This window comes from Stegodyphus dumicola, chromosome X2 (assembly GCF_044657685.1).
Source record: "Stegodyphus dumicola isolate Sdum_Otavi_A_Nest chromosome X2, ASM4465768v1".
Classification (NCBI taxonomy): domain Eukaryota; kingdom Metazoa; phylum Arthropoda; class Arachnida; order Araneae; family Eresidae; genus Stegodyphus; species Stegodyphus dumicola.
This window is the reverse complement of record NC_140781.1, coordinates 177,805,067-177,824,161: the sequence shown is the minus strand read 5'-3', so window position 1 is coordinate 177,824,161 and position 19,095 is coordinate 177,805,067. Positions and strand designations below refer to the sequence as shown.

General features: G+C 31.2%; 1 protein-coding gene across 1 annotated transcript in view; it reads left to right on the top strand.

Annotated features, from left to right (window-relative positions):
* Positions 1-16,958, top strand: part of mRpS35 (mitochondrial ribosomal protein S35) — a 49,682-nt gene extending 32,724 nt beyond the window's left edge. Inside the window, exons 4-6 of the mRNA XM_035357243.2 lie at positions 2,786-2,925; positions 7,291-7,602; positions 16,744-16,958. Of these exons, the coding sequence (XP_035213134.1) occupies positions 2,786-2,925; positions 7,291-7,602; positions 16,744-16,902 (611 nt within the window). The 3' untranslated portion in view covers positions 16,903-16,958. The remainder of the gene's footprint in view (positions 1-2,785; positions 2,926-7,290; positions 7,603-16,743) is intronic.
* Positions 16,959-19,095: the final 2,137 nt, after the last annotated feature.

Genomic DNA, 19,095 nt, shown 5'->3' with positions numbered 1-19,095 from the left:
AACTAACTGCAATATATTATGGTCTTGTGTACATCTCAAAGCTCTACCACAAGAAGTTCATATTGTATACTGACTCGTATAGTGCACTGAAAGCATTAGAAGCTTTTTCTGACACTCAGAATGCTGTAATAGTAGATGTTCTCAAGATACATACATATAACCTTAACGACTCACTGCTGGGTTCCCGGACATGCAGGAATAAAGGGAAATGAGCTGGCAGATATCACGCCGAAATCTGCTGTTGAAGTGTCCAGTCGCCTCATCCCTTTTAGAGATATCTTTTATGTCATCAAAGAAAAGATCCGAAAGAAATGGCAGCAACTTTGGGACGTTCAGCTTTACAGAAAGTTGAGAAGAAGTGTAAAGCCTAGAATTGAGCATTAGGATTTTAATAGAAATCATAAGGAGGAAGTTCGGTTAGAGTAGAGAGAAGGGTACCCCTTGTATTATCGCAAAGTTATTTCATTTATTGCCAAGCTGTTGTTTCATTTATCGCCAAGAGGTGGTTTATTTATGGTAGCCTGAGTAGTTGAATGTTATAGAAACCCTATTAGGACGTAATCAGTTGAATGGTTGCGGTGAATTTGTAAGGGCTTGTCATGTGTGTTGGTTAGGATGTATGTACATTGCTTGTTTTCTGGTTTAGACGGTAAAATGGCTGAATGTGGTAAGATTAATTTAAAGTTTCTGTAAGATTTGGAAAGAAAGGGGAAAAAGGAAGACCTGACTTGTGTGTAAATGAAGGTTTACTTGGTAGCCATTATTAAGTGTCCTGTTTGTAGGAAGGAAATGCGTATGGTCAGATGATATGGCACTGCGGAGGATATTTTTGACTCTTATTTTGTGAATTTATGTGGTGACGCCAGTATACAGATTCTAGTTCAGATAATTTTAGGAAGTTTTTGGATGCTGTTAAGGAATTTTGTTTGACTGAAGACGGGTTAATTCGTAAATAAGGTAAGTGGATGTTTCCTTTGTGTAGTGCAAAGTTCAATTTCCTTTATTATGTTATTTCATTGTTTGATTTAAAATGTAATTTATTGAGATTATATATTTTTTGTTGGCTGCTCCTTTGACTTTTTAACTGAATATATTTCTATGTGTACATGGACAAAGTCAAGGGAGTGTGCAACACCTAGTTTGTGTAATTCTCTGATTTTTTTAAGTGAAAATAGGTCGATGTGTACATGGATAGTCATAGGAGTGCACAAGGCCAAGTTTGTGGAATTTTGGGATTTTTTTTTAAATGATAATAGATGTATGTTTACATGGGTACTGAGTTTGTGCAATTCTTTGTGTTGTTATTTTGGCATTCTGTGGCTGCGATTTTTAGAACAAAAATCGCCACTACACAAGCCAGAATAACAAGTCAAAGAATTGCACAAACTTGATATCCATGTACCGCCAAAAATCGCCAAGTTTCGCCAAGGGGTGCCTGTAAATATAGTTTTACAGGAAGTTCTTGTTGGCTGATCTCAGGATTGGTTGGACTAGAGTGACACATAACTACCTTCTGAAAGCTGAGAATGAGCAAGCATATTTGTTTAAATTTAAAGTTTGTCTATCTGTTGGTCATATTTTAATTGAATATCCAGGTTTTAATAATCTTTTTCAAAAATATTTTAAAAGCTGAGACTTACCTCTCAACCATTTAATTGGAAAGGTGGTCAATTGTAATTAATGTGATTATTTAAAAGAAACTGGCATTTATTACCTAATTTAATTTCATGTGAAGATTGTGTATTGTATTTTAATGTTTAACACTTGTGTGCTTTTACCTTGTTTTTATATGACTTCATCCTCTGGATTTGGAACATTTGTCTTCATTCTTGTTCTATTTATTAATAATTTGTTTTGAGGTCATCAAATTAGATCCTACTATCTCTCATTTGGCACGTCAAAATCATCTTGGGTTTTGCGCCAATAATCTGACTCATTCAGTTCAGTTTAATGTCAATGAATTACTAGGCTAATTAGGTAGGACAATAACCTTTTAGTTATAATGTAATCTCTTTTAAATATGTAATTCTTTCATTCTTTTGATTTATTCTCTGTGAATGATTTGTTTTTGTGTCTTATTTTCTGATTGTTGTGGTTAGAAATCATAAATCTTTCTGGAGAAAAAGAGCGTTTTGCTCTAATACATCTGGTATTTTTTTAAACCACTAGATCTATATTTCAAATCCATATGTCACATCTAACTATCTATAAGTATATCCCATAGAAAACTGAGAGGGAAAAAAATGTGCAGTTTGCATAAAATATCATCCATCTTTATTGTGTCAGAACTGGCTCTTAAGTGATTTAATTGGACACTTAAAAATTGGAAGCATTGTTTGAATACTAAAGTGTCTGAACTTGAATATTGAAGATATAAACTTCTGAAAACACTGAAAATTGCAAGTAAACAAAATGAAAACTTGCTAATATACTGTGGCAGGAATGATATAAGAAACCTAGAAATTGTAAAAGGAAAATTTTGTTATAGCTGTTAGAATAAGAGTGTAAGATGGGTAGTAGAGATGTTTTTTTTCTCCTCTGTTTAACAACTCTCTATTAAGTACTAGTAATGAAATTAACACTTTAGAAACAATATGCTATCATTTGATTGCATTATCAAAATGTATTGTAGATGTAGAAAAGACAGATGGTGTTTTAGTTCTTTTTTTACCAATCATCTTACGTTTAGCCTCAGCTGAAACTTAGTTTACATAATTGTTTCATTTTCATCTTATGTATTGTTATGTATGCAATTATTACAGCTGTATTTCTTCTCCTTATTTAGAATTCTGCACTGAGTGGCCAAGAGGATTAGAAACAGATGAAGATTACCATGAGCACTTTCCTGTGGAAATAATAACTAGTGATTATTGCCATTCAAGCCCTGTTATACGAGATGAACGCTCACGAATAGTTACGCTTAAGGTAAATTTTTGTTTTGCTAAAAATATGTGAAAAAAAAAGACTTGCTTGTGTAATCAATGACTTTAAAATAATGAAATGTAATTATGAATAAACTGTTCATTTTTCAAGTTTATTGAAAAAATAGTTAATTTAATGAAACTGGTTATTAATTAACTTCATAAATAAAATTTGCTAAATCATTGCATTCTGTCTTTTTTAATAATATGTGTTTTAGAAGTGGCTATACAGATGGTAAATTCAAAATAATTTCAGCTGTGATGATTATGTTAAATCCCATTTAGAGGAAATACATTTGGTTTCGTGCAGTGTTATATTTTTCTCAAAACCAGTATTCCTACTTGTATGGGTATTTTGATGGAGATAAGATATGTTTCTTTTCATGAAATTGCTTGGATAATCCTTTTACAATCAAGCTCAGACTTCTGCAGAAGTACGTATAGAACATATTTGTGAAGATTTTCATAAAAACGCTGGAGAGAAAGCTTTTCAAGACAGAAGAACATATATATATATATATATATATATATGGGAAGCTGAAGAAAGTATGTAAAATGTCATCAGCTGCAAACAGTAGAGTAGTTAGTGGCATTGATACTGGTGGGTCTGGTTTCAAATCCTGGAGAAGGCTTAGATGTTTGTAAATGTATAGTGTCTGAACTGTGTCAGGACTAATATACAGGTAATCGAAAGTTTCCTCTTGTGGTTTGATAAGGGAAGAGGCTTGGGAAATCCTTAGACTTGTCCCTCATAGTGCTATCCTTCAGAACTAGGATGGAATTGGGTGAAGTTGTATTTTTACCTGTATGGTGCTCAAGGCTCATGCCAATGATAGGTTGCACTCCTTGCTGCAATAAAATTTGTGGGTTTGCAAGCGAGATCAACCACAACAATAACAAAATATCATCAGTTGTAAGTAATTGTTGCTATAAAATCTTATTTCACTTAAGCACTTATCCCAATTATTTGAAGTTCACTAAAATCAAAATAATAATAATGTTGTGTAAGATATTACTATACATTTTGCAGGGCTATAAATTTTCCAAATGAATTGCATCACAAATGAGCGAATCAGGCCTTTAATTATAAAAAATATTTCATGTTAAGATGTTTATTTTCCCTTAATTAGCAATATGTGTAACAATGGCATCCAGGCATATAATTTGTATGTAAAATATTTCAACTCTCTCTCTCTTTTAATAAGAACAGTTTTGAAAAATATATAATGTAGATTGAAAACAAGCATGCACATACTGGCATTTCTTCAACACTATGTTTATTAGCACTGCATGCCAGCATGATATTCTGTGTTGTAGTTGATCTTTCCGATTCCTTATAATTCTTTGCAATTTTAGAATGGCTTCTGACAGTTTTTCAGGTAGTTTCTAGCTTAATAGTTTTTGAAATTCACTTAGCTGAATTTTTAAAACAGTGGGAGAAACTATTGAAATTAGTCATTATCTGCTTAGCTATCTGCAGCTATTTGCTTAGCATTAGCTATCTGCAGTGAAGAATGCATGAATGTTTCATTGGCAGAAACTTCTAGAATGTATTTTTTTCTGCTGTAGTAACTTGAAGTCATATATTCTGTAGCTAGATCATGATTATAACTGTTGGTAAGAGTAAATTCTCATTGAGTGTTTTGCAAGCATTCTAAATACGAGGATATACTGCAGTATTTACAATTAGCAAATTTTTATTTATTTTAGTAATGATCACTTTTCATCATCAGTCGTAAGTAATTTTTACTTTTGCTAGTATTTGAAATGTTAAAACAGTAAAACAATGTTGTATTATCCATTATTTTCTAAAAAACCTGGTAAGTTCATATGATTTTACTTAGAGATCCACTTAGTTTGTTGAAGTAGAGTAAGCCAATTTCAGTTACACTATTATTCATAAAATCTCTCTAATTCTGGAACTTATATATCTGTTCTTCTGCATTGAGACCATCAATTCCTTTTTATAGGAGTTCTTAGAAAATTAAAATTCAGCCTATATTTCTGCACGAAAATCAGTCAAGTACTAAATATCGGTACTTATGTATTATTGCAACCACCGCAGTAAAAATCACCAAAGTTTCAGAATACACCTAATTCTTGTAATCAGATGCATAACAATTATTAAGGCAACCATGTACATGACAAATATTCAGTTCTAATGTTGCCCCCCTTTTTTTTCTTTTTCTTTTTTGTCCAATTTTTTCTAGAAAAATTATGATTTTTATCTGGAACTCTATTTTAAAATTTATGCTTCTGAGACTTTCCTACAGTAGAAGAAACAAACGTGCAATTTTTGCGGAAATACAGTATTTTTTATTTATTTATTTATTTTTTTGCAATATTGCTAGAGGCTTCGAAACATCAAAGCAATGGCTACGAAATTTCCAACACAAGAAAAACAAAACTCCACTTGTATCTAGCTTTATTGACTTTTTTTTTAAGAATATATATGTAATTGAAAAGTAAATTAGTGTTTAATTAAATGTTTACTATACAAATATTATTCTTTTTCATCCGTGAAATGCACCAAACTACCCCAAGGAGGTTGCGATAATACCGAGTACCAAAAATATCGTACCCGAAATTAGATGCTGCACTCTATCGTTTAGAACTACTTTACAAATAATACATTCCTTAACTTAACTTCTATTTATAGTTAAGAAATAATTAAATTTATCTTTTAACAAAGGATTGTCCTAGTTAATTAATGGCTTTATGAAATGTAATTAATTCGATTGAGAATGATAATGCTTTACAACTAAAAGTTTGTTAATTAGTTACACCATGTAGTAATGTGAATTACTTTTGCTTTTTTTTTAGTGTTTCTATGTGTAATTGGGCATGCTAGGAAATGAGATGTATATAATCTTTTAGATATGTAAGTGTTTTATATTGGATGCTTCAGTGTCGTAGAATGGATACCCCTGGTTTATTTTTATAAAAATTGGATATATACTGTAATTAGCATTTCAAATTATGCAGATCTGGTTAATTACAAATATAAAATTGAAATGAGGGGAAAATGTCATTATTAAATTACCGATGCAAAACTTTGATACTTCCGTAAGCTAGTATTGTAGCTTTCCAAGAATCATGAAAGTTAAGGAGAGAAGACACAGGAAGAGAAAATATCACTTTTCTTCAGTAAAGAAAATTTAACTTTTCTTAAAAAATTAAACAAATGTTACATTAATGCTTGAACATAACTCATACACTTTCAAGAAACTGTTACGGAAAGACATTAAAAATTGCTTTTAATTGTAATATGTTAGGCATATATCTCTGTGGTTGATAACAAGATGTCTTGTTCATGAACTACTCACTTGTTGTCAAAATAACTTTGACATATCTGCAAATATATATATATACCCAAAGATGTTCCAGTTTATTAAAAAAATTAACAATCTCAGCTGATTAGTTAATTAAACATCTCTTAATTATGTCAAAAACATTTTGAATAGATGTAAATGTTTGTTTCTCTGAGGGAAAAGAAACTTTTCATATATTTTTCTCAAATCAGTGTAACCTTATAAATAGGAAAATGCTTCTTATATCAGTTATTTCTCATGCAGAGACTATGCATTAGGTTATCTGTTTCAATTGAAAGAATTCTGAAATTCATTAGTTTAACACATCATTGTATTGTGTTATCTGGCAACTTATTGAATGCTCTTCACTGTAAATCATTTTCATCAGTCCAGTCCATTTAGAGACTTTATGAGCTGTTGCTTACAAGTTATGTGGAAGTTCAGTTATGTGAACAAACAAACATGATAGTACTGGAAATATTAATTTCTTGAGATGATGAGAAGAAATGAGTGCTTTCAAGACATAGACTAGCTATTTCTCAAACTTATTTTCATAATCACCTGAAAAATAAAATATTGCAATTCATTGTTGAGAAAACTGTACCATTCCTAGCTACTAGATACTTATCTTTAAGCTTATGAGTTAAGTTACTCATCCAGTTAAGTCCATTTTAAATTTAGCAATAACAGATATCTAGTCTAAGTTAGTGTACAATAGCGTAAAGTATTAAGAAAAAAATGAACAAACTATTCTACTTATTTTAATCCAGTCTGCTAGGGTACTTACTTTTAAAAGATTTCATGGTTGATTTTTTTTTTTTTTTTTTTCAAAATTATCTTGAGATGGATTTTGTTTAAATGTTTTATGGTTGATGTTTGATTTTTATGCTAAAACTATGCTTTTCAAATTCTTATGCTCTTTAATATTGACATTTAATTTGGGGTGTTTTATAAATGGGTTACTACTTTTAGCCGTGTACATAGAGCAGTATTTAAAATTTTTGTTTATAAAATTTTTAGACAATTTCTTTAGCTAAATTTTGTCTTTTCTCTTGTAGATCAAATTAAGAAGTTTAAAATTGGACTACCATGGTCGAGATAAATTGATACGATTGATAGGAAATGAGCGATATGACAAAAATACTGACACTGTAACAATTGTGGCAGATCGATGCCCTCTCAAAAAACAGAATTATGACTATTTAATCTACTTGTTAACTGCAATCCATCATGAATCGTGGATTACTGAACCATGGGAACATGAGAAAACTGAGGCAGATATGGAAAAATTTTTCTTTGAAGGAAGTCGAATTGAAAAACATATTGTAGACACAATTGCCCAAGTCACATGTGGATCAGCATCCGAACAAGTAAGTATAAATTAAGTAGAATGAGCTAATATTTCTATGTACTATACATGTCATGTTTACTGATGTCCTTACTTGACCTTAACATTTGCAGTCATTGGTCTATAGGTGGCCGACCGGCCGCCGAGCAGTTAAGTCGCTGAACACTGGCAGTTTGATCCAGGTTTCGAATCTTGGTGATCAGGCTGGCTGCATGGGTGTTTTTCCCCATGCGTAAGGTGTATATGTCAGATTCCTTTAAAAAGTCTTCCTTTTAGACTATTGGATGGGCTAAAGCAAGAAGAACCAGTGTAATTCTTCATAATTTTTCAGGATTAGTTTTGAGGGTTTAAGTGTAGAACCTTCTTTAAATGTAGAATACTCTATGTTTGAAACTAGTTATGTAAATTCATAAGTATTGTGATGATTCTTTTCCCTTAGCACCTTCAGTAACCATTATTCAGGTGTCAACTAGTTACAGGAATGTTTAATATGGCCCTAACAGTCAATTTTGCACTTTGAAATTAAAAAATAGTCAGTTTCATAAAAATTATGAAATCTTTCGGTAGTCTTTTGGTACCCATACTTATATTTAAAAAAATTTACTCTCTTTATGAAAAATAAAACTAAAATGTTTAACTCGCAACAAAAAATTGCTTAAATATTTAATTTCAAATTTTAAGATATTTGACTCATATGAGGAGTTAGTCAATAAGTAAATTATAATCATTTGAGGTTGATTACAGTGCTCATTTATAATTTGTTAGTGTGTGGCATTCTTAATAATTTTGTTGCAAATAGTATGCTAAAAGGATTTTCACGCAAGTAATTTATAAGTTTTCAAATTCAGTAAATACATGATTAGTATGAATGTTTCTCATGAAGTTTTATTACTTCACAATCTAATCCTCATGTAAAAATAATACATTAACCCTTTAAAGGGCACTAGTGTATAAAATATACTGGATGTTTGTCAGTTTTTTAACTTCCTAAAAAATTCTATTTTTACTACACCAAAAGCTATAATCATAAGTTTCTAGTGTTTCCTTTTGATTCTAAATGGCAGCACTACCCTATGAATGCTCAATATTTTTCAGTTATGCAATTAATATGTCTCTCTCCAAGGTATCCTGTTTTAAGATTCATAAGTTCTATTGGAGGGGAAGAAAAAATTTAAAATCTACAAACATACGGCATACACATGCTGAGCTTTATATATTTACTGTATTTCAGTCAGAACTGATAATTAAAAGAAAATTATTTATACAATTTTAAGACTAGTACCTAAAATATACCAGTACCCATACTGAGGATACTACACCAATTGATGGCAGCACCAGGCTTCTTCTGTACTCTGTGGGATGACAAAATTTCTTTATATTATAATTTTTTTGATGTAATAATTAGTTGTTTATGGTTAATTTACAAGTTGTTTAGGATTAAGTATTATGTTTATGGGAGATGGAGAGTTTACTGACCATGTGCTAAGAATGAATAAAAGTATTTTAGTTTCTTTTCATTCTTTCCTTATTCCAGTTGAGTTTCTCATTCATCTCTGTTTAGCTAAAGTTTTAATTTCACCACTTCATCCTTTCCCCAGAGAAAAACTCATCAATTTCAAAATTGTCATCTGGCATCAAAATATTTTACATTGTAGGAGTTAAATGGGGCATATTAGCCCCGAAAGGCACCCATCACTTCATGTTTTCTAAAACTCTAGAATGCTCCAAAAAGGATAAGAAATGATAGTTAATTTGAAAATTCAGGGGTCACGTGATCTTCACAATGATGCTGTGATAAGATCACATGAAAGAAAAGCTCACTTGCAAGCACAGGAAAATGAAATGCACTTTTGGTCCATCTTTTAGTGGAATGGAAAAACTGCTGATTTGAAATCATGCTTTTATGCTTTAGAGTATGATCTTCATCAGTTTTAGATGAGAGACTAGAGAACACAAGAGAAATTTTCCCCCTGGTTTAGGATACAAGTAGGTGGTTTTCAAAATAAGTCTTCAGTTGGTGAAAGAAGGGAAAATATTTCAAAAGCCAGTTTTAGATGCAAGACATTTATTTTTGGAAGGAAAAAAAAAAGAGGCAAATATTTCAGTTTTTTTTGAACGGTAAAGTTTTATAAGAAAATTCCTAAAAGAGGATTTACTTTGGAGGAAGCACCTACTCTGTTTGAAGAGCTTCCTTTTGATGGATCCGATATCGTTGTGTCTAATACTTCTGATGAAGAGTATTCAGCAGAAAGTGAAGAGGAGGTGTATGTCTTGTATGAGTCAGGCTTAGATGAGAATCAAAATCATGCTAATAATATACAAAAGACATGCCCTTCTCATGTGCTAGAAATAATGTGGATAAAAAAAGGTGATAATGAATTCGGAATTTTAGAAGAAAGAGGCTATTGGCTGAAATTTTGTTTATGTTGAAGATAAATTCTCTATTGCACTATTTCTGTTTTTATTTGACATGGCATTGATGGCAAGGATAGTTTCCCAGACGAATTTATATGCAACACAAAAGGACAAACTTATTAACAGTTTAAATTTATCTGAACTGATAAAATTCTTAAGAATAACTTTATTGATAGGAATAAAGAGGATCTACAATTGCAGGAATTAATGGTCCTTTGCACCAGAAATGCATGATGCCTATAGTTATTATTATTATTATTTGTTTCATTATACATTTCATTTTAAAACTATATAAAATTTTTAAAAATTGTCTGTGGTAATATTAACAAAATAGTATAACCTGTGTTTGGTGAAAAAAGTTTGAAATGTGTTTCCACAGGACTCATGGGCCTAATAATCTAAAAAAAAAGCCCCTTGAGGTGTCTTAGTAGTTTTTTAAAGAGATGTTCTTCCCAGGCAATTTTATATATTACTACCTTATTTATCAAAAAGTTTAAAAGGTTTAAAGGGAGGTGAAGGGGGCTAAAAATCAAACTAAGGGCTTTGAGGTGTGTCAAATAATGAATCACTTAACGACTTTTCTTCCTGAACAAAATGATATATTACAACTTACATTTACAAAAAATTAAGAAGGGCCCCTTACAGGGCCCGATAATCAAAAGTATGTGTGCAGGAGGAGGATTTTTGTATCATAGCAAGAAGCATGCCCTTTTTGTATATGATCTAAAGCATAAAATGTAATAACTTCAAAAACGCAACTTTAATTTTTCAATTTAAAATTTTTGCCTGAGTTACATCTCCTTGTAACATTACGCTAGTTCAGTGACAGCATGATACAGTTTATGCATGCAGTTCTATATTTGCTAAATTTTTCATGAAATAATAATATTAAATTTAAATTGCTTTCAAAAACTTTTATCCATATTTTATATGAGTATATTCAGCTGGGTGGCATTATCAAATTGCCTAAAAACATAAATTTTATTCAAAAATTTTTGACTTCAGACTTACATAACTAATATTCAAGTACCCATCTCTGTAGGTGCACATCAAAAGTATGTAAAAATACATTAAAAAGCAAAAATTAACTTGGTGGAAAAAATATCATAGTAGGGCAGCGGTATAAAATATATATACCAGCTCTCAGAATTGAGGATTTCACTCTAGATTTTTTTAAAGTCTTAATTTTATGTTCTTAGGGTCATGCAAAATTTTACCATAATTTAGATTCTTTTATATACAGCCGCTAAAAGTGTTAATGTAGATATACGAGGCATGTTTTTTAAGTAGATACCATTTGGAAATAAAAAAAGAAACAATTAGATATTTCTTACTAGTTTTATTTTTATATGGAATCCTGTACCTAAGTTTATTTTTCTACATAATGTTAAAGCACATTTCACATACATGGACAGCGATTTTCCTTCTTCAGTTACCCAAGTCATTCAAGGACTGAATATATGTAATATTCTAAAAAGGATAGCAAATCTTTCTACGTATTGGATAACAACTGTTGTAAAGCAAGAGCATCACTCAGAAGGAATGTAAGCAGAAACTGCCTGAAATAACATATATCCTGAGAGAAAAAATAGAGAGGATTGCTTTTGAAATTACCTTATATTTGTAAATTTTAAGCTTTTTTTTTTTTTTTTTTTTTTGATGGCCATTATCTGCTCTAAAAGTAGCAAGCCATGATAGCAATTGACAGAAATAGAATTTTTTGCAATTTTGTTTGCTACTATGATGATAATTCTACGATGGACAGTGTGAAATAGATATTATTATACATATATAGAAATGTGTCATTGCATGATTTTTATTTCAAAAAGCAATTATATTTAAAAAATAAACAACTGTTTGTTGCAAACAAGTAGTATTTCAGAGAGCAAAGGGCAGCAGGTAGCAGCAGTTAGGGTGTTGGAGAGCGGCAGTTTGGCCATGCCTAGTATAGAGGGTGATCAAGTTGTTCTTACTGAAATGGCACAATGAGATTGAGTTAATTTAGCTGCATGTGGATGGGCATTGTCATGAAGGAAAATAATCCTTGGCTCAGCATGCCATGCCTTTTGTTTTGGATTGCACAGTGCAGTTTAAGGTCTCACAATACATCAGAGAATTTATTGCGTCACCATGAGGCAAAAAAAGCGACAACCCGTTCCTGTCCCCAAACTCAGTACACATGATTTTCTTGGCTGAAATGGAACTTGCTTGATCTTAAGTTTCTTGGATTGTGATGGATGCTGCCATTCCATAGATTGCGGCTTTCATTTTGTTGTAGCATAAGCACCTAAGTTTTGTTGCTTGTGACTGTTTTTTTTAAAACGTCATTGCCTTCCTCACTGTACCACTGAAGCAAAGTTAAGGCATGACTTAAAATTTTGGTTTTGTGCACCTCTGTCAACATTTTCAATACCCTGTGTTTTCACAATTTTCAATAATTTGAGCATTCATTTACAGTTTTATGCAGAACATTGCATGAAACCCCAAGAAAGTCATCAGGTAATGACAAAATCATAAAGCATCTGTTCTGTTTCTCTTATTCGTCAAGTTTCTGTACCAAATCTTCAGTAATGACAGGTTGCCCACTTCATCACCATGAACATTCATCTGGCCATCTTTAAAATCTGGATCCCATTTCCATACCATTCTATCGCTCATAATGTTTTCTCTATACACTGCACTAATCGGATGACTTTCAGTCACTTTCACATCTGGGATTAAGAAAACAAATCACCAGTCTTATTCCACGTTTAGTAGAATTCTCAGACTGCAGAGCTATTTTAAGTACTAAAAACAAATGTTAGCACGGTCGAAAGTTTCCGTAATGGTGCCTGTGACCTGCCAACTGGTGTAGGCGAACAGCACACATTTGCCAAATGCTGATTGTAGTGGCATTTCAAAACGGTACTTACGTCAAAAACATGTACCATAATTTTTAATGCAAATAATATTACAATGCTAATAATGAAGCCTGTCTCTTTTTTCTAGAACACAAATTGTATAAAATTCTGTGTATACAATCTTATTTTTGAAAAAAAAAAAAAGTATTGCTTAACACTTTTCACAATAGTCTGCATAGAAATGCTAGTTACTCAACCTATTACCATCAGAAATATTTTTTTTTAAACTGATAATTTTATGTTTAGTTACAAATAGAAAATTTTCAGTCTTTAAGTTGTATACAACCTCTAAATGTGATTTTCTTCTTTAAAATGAAAGCCAGTTTTTCATACTTTTGGAATTTCATTTTTTATAGTTAGCATAAAAATTTTCCTAAATATAAAGGACTGGGACATGAATAAAGTTCGATTTTTTTTAAAATTAAAAAAAATGCCAAGACATTATTTTTTGCATAATTTAAAACAATTCTATAATTGGAAAATATGTGTTTATGATCGACAGCTGCGAACATGAAGGCCATTGAAGGACTTTTGTGGACACATTGTATAATATGTTATAAAAAGGAAGTGCCTGTAGGCTTTGATTTCATGAAAGGTTGATCCTAAACAAGTACTTCCAATTGAAACAGAATTTAATGAAAAAGCAGTTTCAGCCCTGCAGATAAGAGAGTTCTAGTGATGTGAATACCGATTTTTAGGTAGTTCTCATAGAGTAAAATTCCAAGAAAAGAGTATTTTTTGTTTTAACAAATTAAAGTTTGATGCTTTATAAGCTGAATTTGTAGGTATACTTAGCTGATAGTTTTGTATGGCCAGTTCCAAATTTAATGCATGCTGTTTTATCCAAGGCAAAAACATTTACTCTAGAAATTATGATTTTAATTTTATAATTGCTTCTTTAATCTGACATAGAAGTATCTAATTTTGATCATAATAGGCATTGAAAAGTGATCCAAGTCAATAAATTTGTTATGTTTTGTGACTTGAATATGTGTTTGAATTTTTCATGTAAAGGTACAAAACATTTTAAGTTATTAAAATATTTCACTCTATAGAATTTCAGTTCTGCATTAACCATGTAAAAGTAGATGTTTTTTTTACAGGATTCTTATTTACATATAGCTGAAAATCTCTTATAAAATTATGTAATTTATTTTGAGGATAATGTAATTGGAAGTAGATGCCTCAAATCAGCATAAAAGGAATGAGTGTAGCTAGCTTTTTCAAAAACCCTCATGAAATAAACACTAATATCAAAATTCCTTTATAATTATGCTTGTAAGATTGTTGATGTGATTAAATTTGCTTAATTCAGACAATATTTATGAGAAATAAAAAATTCAATAAATTCATGTATTTTATTCATTTTTTAATCTATCATTCCAGGAACAAATTTTTATGTTTAATGCTTCCTTTCAAAACTCTGCAAAACAGTAGTATGTGACAGTTGTGGGGTTCCTTTCCCTCATATTGTTTGCTAGTCCTTACACAAGTGGTTTCCTTTGAATTGTAATTGCTTTCATTTTTCTGGCAAGTTTCCCCATGTGGTGTACCTAATCTAAATTAAATAGCTGAATTTGATGATCAAAATTATACCTTTCCTCTAAAATTTCATTTGCACAACTATTCACATTCGAAACCTAATTGGCCTTACATAATTACTTATGTGTTTTTAGAGGGCCCTTGTTGAGATTTATATTATTGTTTGCTATTTGGAAAATGAACATTCCTTGAATTCCATAAAACCTCAACTACACAGTATGGTGGGCCCATTTTCTGGCCTCAATAGAAGCAACTGTTGTCATTATTAAAATAAAAATTAGTTTTTGTTTCTATTTGAAGGAAATGCGCTTCTTTGTGTGAATGCATGTGGAGCCTCTGAAACAAAGATAATAATTAATTTGACATTGTTACATATTAGTCATCTGAGGTAACATTGTTATATATTGGCCATTTTTAAATGCCTTTATCTTGTCCCGTATAAGAATATTCTTAATTTCAGTCTAAGTATAGTCTCTGAAAAGATTTTAAACTTTGTCATTTAACATTAGTTCTTTGTTCACTAAAATAATAAATTAAGAAATATATTTCTTGTGTTTAGGAAGCTTAGACATCTATTGTCCTGTAATGTGAAAGTTCTCTTTCATTTAGTGCAAACATTTTGTTAATTCAACTAACTACTTTTGGTAACTTAATATAAGAAGCTGTGAGAAAAGTTCTTTTGATTGCTCACAATTAGGTATGTAACAAAAGTCAATGCAGTGAATGCTATCTTCAGTATTGTATGAAAATAATGGTAAAATATTGAATTCAGTTAACAGTAAATACACAAAACATATCTGAAATTTTTTGCTATTGTGTTTGTTGCAAAATTGTTTTGATTGCTTATCTGTTTTGTATATTTATACAGTTTTATACATTTTACATTCATTTATTAAAGTATTTACTTGTTATTTTTATATGCACATTTAAAAGGCAATTTCTAATGTATTTTAAATTAATAATACTAGATCTTTTCATCTATTTTATTGTTAGGTTTTTACCATGTGTGATATTTTAGGAAATTTTTTAATTTTAAGACTGCCTGTTTGAGGTTGTGCTTTTAACTGCTAATTTTTAAAATTTTTATTTAAAGCTTTCCATTTTCTGTTTTTAAGGTTTCAAACATGGCTTTAAAGGAATGGTTGGAATTGATTTCCTCTTGTTACTGTGTCCTCGAAGATGGCTCTGGGCCAATCCGTTTACATCCTTGTATTTTATTAATCCAGCGTTATTTTGGTTTGCAGTATTCCTCTGTAACACATTTCCTGCTGTTAACTTTTTGTATAATAAGGGCTGCTTTTCTTGTGGCATATTGTATGCACTATGTTTAATTTTTAAACATAAACTACTTATTCAAGTTTTGGTATTTATCAACACTTTCTACACACTTTCTTGCTTAATTTATAAAACACTTTGAAAAAGCATCTAAATCTAGATAAATATCTATTTTTCGAGTTTTTGAAAGGATGAGGAGAAGGATCTAGCAATCGTGAAAGGGGTGCATGAGGCGAAAAAGAGTGAGATTCCCTGAATTAATTGTTATTATCTATTTATCACACTTATTTTTGCTGTAGAATTATGGCACAGTTTCATGTTTTATGCTCTCCATGTAGCAGGAAGATATATGATTTAATTTTATTTTTTTACTAAAAAATTTTTGCTTCTAGTACATTGTTAATTGCAGCAGTTTTAAGTGCACATTTAATGGGACTTTTTTACTTTTATAATTTTTCATTTGAATCTCTCTCTCTCTCTATATATATATATATCAGATAGAAATATTTCAGGAAGATATGTGGTGTTGACCATGATCTTTTGATGATTATTCACCATGGTTTATTGTCTTTGTCTTCAGAATGAAAACTTTTACAGACATCACAAAAGGCAACTGTATTGATATTGAAGAATTTCTGAAAACACTAACTGTATTTATGAAAGCTGGTAAAACGTATATTTAAAATCACCAATGCAGGACCTTTTTAGAGAAACTGGTGAATAGAGTCTCTAAAGGTCAAAACTGGGAGATTTGTAATAAATACTGTAAAAATAGACTTACTGTAACTTTGAAGGTAATTTAATTTCTGATCACAAAGGTAATTTTGCCATGGAAAGCTACATATTAATAATCCATAAGTAATAAAAACATAGATTTTATGAACCAGCTATCAGTTTTGCATAAGCTCATAATTAGTAGACTTCATGAACTGAGAAACAAATATGTGTGCTGTGATTTTTGTTCAAGATATGTTGTACCGTAATATTGTGAATGAAATTGTAGAGTTAATGTTGTAATTATTTTCCCCTAGGTATCTGACAAAAAAGAAATAGAAGATTCAGAAGAAGTTAAGCAATATGGAGAAGCAGTGACTCAGCTCGTTAATGAAGGAGAAAATGATTTCACTATTCATAAATACAGGGAATCTGTACTGAAGGCATTAAATGTTGAAAATGTTAAAGATGCTTAAGGGACTACATGTATATAATTTAAAACTAATAAATCTTTCAGTTTCCCTTGTGTTAATTAAGTTGTGTAAAAATCCATGCATTTAATTATCAGGTAACTGTTATTGATGTTACAATATTATTTCAATAATGTAAATAAATGCATAAATTGTTTTAGGATAATAAGCAGGAGATCTGATATATATTTATTTTCTTAGTTTGTATAGTATGTTGAGGGAAATCATACACTTAACAGGTAATCAGTAGCCCTGTCTACCACTTGCTTGTCTATTAATAATTGCTATACCTACCATTTAATTAACTGTCAGTATCATATGTAAATAATGGCACCAAGTCAAGAGTTTTGAATCTAAGTTTAGTATTTTTTTGCTGTTGAAGTAGCTTAATCCTACTAAGTTAAATGAATTGGTTCTTCTCTTTAAGAAAGTCTAAGATCGGATCATTGAATTTAGACAGAGGGGCTACCTTCTAGTGTATGTGTTTCTGTATTGTGATTGCCTTGTCAATGACACCTGCAGCATTCTTTTCCCAGTCTTTCATAATCGTAGCTCTGTTCTCCTCCAAGGCTGGGGGAGATCTCTTTTGAGCTTCATCTTGATTCTTCTAGGTAAGCACTTACGCATATGAATAACATATTATAATATTCAATGCAAAGTGATCTGATGATTACTACATGCTGACAAAATGAATTGTTAGTATATGCATAGTTGCCAACTCTCCCGATTTTCGACCGCTCTCCCGCCAACCCGATTTACAATATATTTCTCCCGACTTTTTCTTATTCTTAATATTTCTCACGATTTTTATTTAACTTGGCTCAATACTTCGTTATATGAACAAAAAAAAAAAACAAAAAAAAAAAAAGATTTTGGACGTCTGAAAGCAACTGAATTTTCTCTAGATTATATCTAAAATAAAACCTTGCGAATCAGATGAGAATTTCTGCTTTGTGAGTGACAGCATACGTATCCAGAAACGTCGTTCTCCAGTGGCATCGAGCTCCACTGCGTGTCATCTGGCATATAAGCCAATGAGCACAAAGCAAGCTCAAGGCCGTTGGGCCGTTATTTGGATGTTCTTTCGTTATTTCGTTCATCTTGTCCTGAGTTATGTGAGTACACGTGCCTTTGGGAAATAGTTTTAGAAATTATCGTCTTTTGTTATGTCTGCGAGAAAGGTGAAATACTCGTGCACGTTTCAAAAATCGTACACATTTGACTTTCCTTCCATTACTTCTTCAAGGAAATGTAATAAATTTGCGATGTGTACCATCTGTCGTTGCGATTTTTCGATTTCGCATGGTGGAAGGGCAGATGTTCTCAAACATGTGCGTACACAAAAACACAAGGACAACATGAGTTGTTTTGAAAAAAACGAAAAATTAAATTTTTCTTCGGAAACAAAAGACCAAAAAGTGATTAATGCAGAATGTCTGTTCTCTGCCTTTTTACTGGAGCACAACCTGCCACTGAATGCATCGGATCACGCTGCAGCTTTATTTAGAAAAATGTTTCCCGATAGTGAAATCGCTAAGAAATACTCAAGTGCAAGAACCAAAACAGGTGCAATTGTTAAAGAAATGGGTTTGAAAAATAAATCTTCAGTTATTGATTGCATTAAAACAGCTCCGTTCTGCCTCTCTACGGATGGAAGCAATAATACCGATTCAAAACCGTATCCAATTTTTGTTTCTTTTTTTAATCCAGAGTCTTCAGAAATTGAGTGCAGTTTACTTTCTGTCCCCACTTTAGAAGGACATTCGACAGGCTTTAATATAGCACAGCTAATTATTAAAATTTTAAAAGAAAATGCAGTCCCTCTGGATAATTGCTTAGCACTTGGTGCCGATAATGCACCAGTAATAGTAGGCTTGAAGACTGGTGTTGCAGGCATCTTAAGAAAGGCAAATTCAGATTTGCAGATAATGAGGTGCACCTGTCACCTCTTAAATTTAGCAGCTGAAAAAGGGGCAGCTTCTTTACCATTAAATGTGGATGAACACATTGTTGATATTTATTATTATCTTGAAAGAAGTTCTAAAAGAAAGGAAAAATTGAAACAGTTCCAACAGCTGCATAATACTGAAATAAGAAAAATTTTGAAACATGTGTGTACACGCTGGCTGTCTTTAAAGAAATGCTTATCTAGAATCCTTGATCAATGGAACCCACTTCTTGCATTTTTTAAAGAAGAAG